We start from the raw sequence: 4290 nt of genomic DNA, 5'->3' as shown, positions 1-4290 counted from the left end.
CTATTTTTGGGGTTTAGGCCACACCAATTTAATTTCTTGGTTAACTGATTCACCCGCTTCATTTTTTTCTGATTTACAAAAAAAAATTCAGAATTAACTGCAAAATGCTCTTGAACAGTTGAAAACAGTCCTTTTCTTCCTAGTTGTTGTAGTTATTCCATCTTTCAATGCAGTGGTATCATTAAAAGTTCGAAATTCATTGTTTAAATTTTGAACCAGCCTGGTGTGTTGACTTCATAGCTCCTATCGTACCATTTTGGGCCATAATAGGATGCCTAGGCCTGTTTATTTTTTTTTTTTTGTCCTGCCCGCTCCATTATTTTTCTAGAAAACCTGTTAACCAAGAAATTAAATTGGCGTGGCCTTAGGTGCACCAGTGCACCTAATTAAATCAAGGACTTTCGACCCCTGCGATAGAACAACAGTTTCACTGCTGCGAGGGTTTGATCTGACAGAAGCTGAGGCGAGCGCGGTCGTTGCGGAGGTTCCGTATGTTGTACGTGTTTCCGGCCGGGATGAGGAACATGTCTCCTGTCTGTAGTTTCATCGTGGAGCGGTGGATCGTCACTGCCAGTTTCCCCTCCATCACAACATAGGCCTGGGGGAAGATGTAGGTATTTAGTACAATGCTTAAGTTATAACAGCAATCATGTACAAGATCTGAGGGTCCAACTATGGAAGTATTACTCTGGCTTACAGAAGAATGCTACACCCTTAGGCCAGGCCGCAAAATTAACTTTTCTTTCTATTGTCCCAGCACTGTTTTTTTTTTAACCGAATTTTAACATCATTTTTCCCCAACCGGGGGTTAGACGTGCTTGCACCAGGTACAAGTCTTTTTTTGAAGCAAGATTTTTACGGCTGGATGCTCTTCCTAACGCCAACCCAAACCCTAGTAGTGCCCAGGAACCCTCTAACTGAGGGGGGAAATACGTGTTAGTGCCTTTCCCAAGGGCACAACGTCTGTCCCAAAAATAAATTTCAATTGTCCCGAAGTGAGGATGAACTGTCCCAACCTGTTTTTTTTTGGCAAGTATTGTATGACTTCAGGTTGAAGTCAACTTTATTTTGCTTGTGTTCATTCCCAGGCGCACTATAATTGCGGTGTAGACGGGAAATTCGGGGGGACTTTTCCAGATCCAAAAGCCGGGACGTGTGCCTGATAAACCAAAAAAGGCTAACGTTCTGATGTCAATTATTTTTCTATTGTCCCAAAAATGTCCCAAAGTGTCTTTTTAGTTGTCCCAGCCTAAATTTAGTGGTCAGTGGCCATTGGACCACCTTTAATTTTGAGCCCTGTTAGGCCACAGCAAGTAAATCTTATGGATGACATCCTCCGCAGATTCCAAATCTAATGCGATAGGGGAAAAAAACAAGTTGGGCCAAAAAAATTATTCCTCCATTTTCAAATTTTGACATCATAAACCTTGTAGACAAGAAATGATACCTATATTGTGCTAAGTTTACTTCCAACATCCATTTGTCACAAAAAAAAGGTTACAATCCTTGTACAATGGTTTTGATTGAGTGGGAACATCGCATATACAAAGCCATCATGGTAAATCACCACATATGAAAGGAATAAAATGCATCACACAAGTAAAAGACAAAACAATAAATCAGAGCTTTGTCCTGTCTCCTCTCTACATATTTATCTGCCATCCATGTTCTGGCATGGCAAGTTTGTTAACAGACATCTTTTCCCATTGACATGTTGACCACTTATTTATTTATCTATTTATTTCTGTCTTCTTTATACAGGGTAGACACACTCAGTACAATATACTGCTTTACAGGCGTGCCCTGTACAGATAGACATAAACACCAACAACAGTAAACAAAATAACAAAAGTAACGAAGATGTCAAAAACTTGAAACTGCAGAAGGCCAACCCGCTAGACAGAAGCAGCTGGAGAGCAGCTATTAGACCCAAACGACACCCCACGACGTCCAACCCTTGCATGACGGGGAACAACGGACGCTAAGCCGAGCAGTGAGTGAGTGAACATATATATACACAACCGAGCATCAAAATCAATGGATCAGGCTGGGTCGAGAGGTCAGAGGTCAGCAATATTGTTTTACCAGCTTCTTGAAAGAGTGGCCAGATGTGACCACCCTAACTGTACCAGTACTCAGTCGGAGGGCAACAAAATTTCTCAGTTCTTATTCCCTAAAATCAGGCATAAATTAATGCGTGTGATGATATCGTCCTTAAAAATTACTAGCTGTAGCCTAAGTACAGGACAGAGAAGGTCACAAAGTTGTATCTTTCCATCTTAAACCTTCAAGTCACAAGCCCCATTCATTTCTTCCTTCCTTCCTACAACATACAGTGTTCGAAATACCTGTCTGCAGTCTGCAATCTGCAGATAGATTTCAAAGATTGCAGAAGAAAAATTTATACAATCTGCAATTTTGCAGCAGGAAAAATTGGCACTTGGGATTTGGCGCTCTTGGCCCCAAGGACAGAAAACACTTAAGCTCCTGTTCTGAAACAACAGGACTTTCTTCACTAATTTACATCAACTTTGTCTTGACTTGTCTATCTTTTGTTTCCTTTTGGACTTCCAAAAATTTGTCTTCACTAATTTGCATATCAATCAATAGTTCATGCTTATAAACCTGCAAGATTGTAGTATAGAGCCATTATTAGAGGCTTGTGTATTTGCAGAAAGTATTTCCAAATTGCAGAACAAAATTTTGACTCTTCTGCAATATTGCAGAACAGTAAAGTATTTCGACCACTGACATACAAACAAACAAACAAACAAAACAAACATAACGTACCAGTGTGTCGTTCCTGACAAACTGTGTACCCTTTTCCTGGCGCGGCTCCAGGATGATCTGTCCCAGCCCAAACTGAGGCTGGCGCAGGGCCTTGCAGACTTTGATGCCGTCCTCCTCCGTCGCTGCCCTTCCCTGCGGCCCGCGGAAGTCAAACATGCTGGTCGTTTTCACGCAATCTGTGGAAATCAGAACACTACAGCTTTAGGCCACACCAATTTAATTTCTTGATTAACGGATTCGCCCGCTTCATTTTTTTCTGATTTCCAAATAAAAATAAAAAATCAGAATCAACTGCAAAATGCTCATATTTTGCCCTGAACAGTTGAAAACAGTCCTATTCATCCTAGTTGTTACAGTTATTCCATCTTTCAATGCAATGGTATCATTAAAAGTTCAAAATTCATTGTTTAAATTTTAAACCAGCCTGGTGTGTTGACTTCATGGCTCCTATACCATTTTGGGCCATAATAGAATGCCTAGGCCTGTTTTTATTTTTATCGCCCGCCCGCTCCATTATTTTTCTAGAAAAAGCCATTAACCAAGAAATTAAATTGGTGTGGCCTAACAATGATTTAATTATTTTTAGGACTAGCACAGCAGTTGTAACAACAAGAAGCAGCATTAGGCCTAGGGAAAAAAGGTTGTGTTTCCTGCTTCCTGACTGACCATAGAAAAATCTGCTGACCCTAGCCTTTTTTTGTGTGGACCCCTCCAACTAAGTACAAGGCACATAAATTTTTTCGAGCTGATCAACCTTTTGTAGCTCCATGATCTGACACTTGAGTGATATAACGTACAATAATTGGTTTTCCAACATTGATATTAAAAATGCAAATGTCCTCAGGCCTAGGAAAAAAAATGTTGTGTTTCCGGTTACCCGACCGACCCTATGAAAAACCCCCCGACCCTAGCCTTTTTTGGGCCGACCAAAAATTTCGAGCGGCTAGCGGTCGGTTTTCAAAATTGGGGATTTTATCCCCGATAAATGTGCTCGTCATTCCAATTTTCTTCGGTCGGGCGGCGTGGATCGAGCGCTAATTGCATGGATCGGGCCGCTATTCAATTCCATTGTCGGCACAATCCTGTGAATTGACGATGAATTGTCGATCTCGGCATGACGCCACAAAGAAAACGTTGTCATTGGTAGAAAATCTGACACCCCGCTGGCGTTTAACAACAAAATTTTCATGTAAACAACTCCGACTGTCTTTGTTTACATCGCGAAAGCTCACCGATACAAAGTAAAACTCCCGCCGGCCGGCCGCGCCCGATCGCATGGTTGCGGCATGGCGCTAAGTTTTCCGCAGCTCGACGGAAAAATAATCCATCCCCAGAAGAAATGTTACGCATGAAAATAACAACTACGACTTGTTTTCCTCGTTATATGAGTTTTTGAGGCCGTAAAAATGTTTAAAAACGGTTGAAATTTGCTCGAAAAAACGGCTCGAAAATTCACGGCGAGAAAGACAACATGGCCGACCTGTTTTCACAATAACAATG

The 4290-nt window shown here is 41.4% G+C and overlaps 1 protein-coding gene across 3 annotated transcripts in view; it reads right to left on the bottom strand.

The window, feature by feature from the left end:
* Positions 1-307: 307 nt before the first annotated feature.
* Positions 308-4290, bottom strand: part of LOC109476103 (flocculation protein FLO11-like) — a 21622-nt gene continuing 17639 nt past the window's right edge. For all 3 annotated transcript variants that reach the window (XM_019776973.1, XM_019776974.1, XM_019776975.1), the window contains 2 exons: positions 2791-2966; positions 308-598 (listed from right to left, as the gene is read on the bottom strand). In XM_019776973.1, the coding sequence (XP_019632532.1) occupies positions 428-598; positions 2791-2966 (347 nt within the window). In that variant the 3' untranslated portion in view covers positions 308-427. The remainder of the gene's footprint in view (positions 599-2790; positions 2967-4290) is intronic.

Source organism: Branchiostoma belcheri, unplaced genomic scaffold (genome assembly GCF_001625305.1).
Source record: "Branchiostoma belcheri isolate BF01 breed outbred unplaced genomic scaffold, Haploidv18h27 scaffold36, whole genome shotgun sequence".
In the NCBI taxonomy this organism is placed as follows: Eukaryota; Metazoa; Chordata; class Leptocardii; order Amphioxiformes; family Branchiostomatidae; genus Branchiostoma; species Branchiostoma belcheri.
This window is presented reverse-complemented; position numbering and strand designations above follow the sequence as displayed.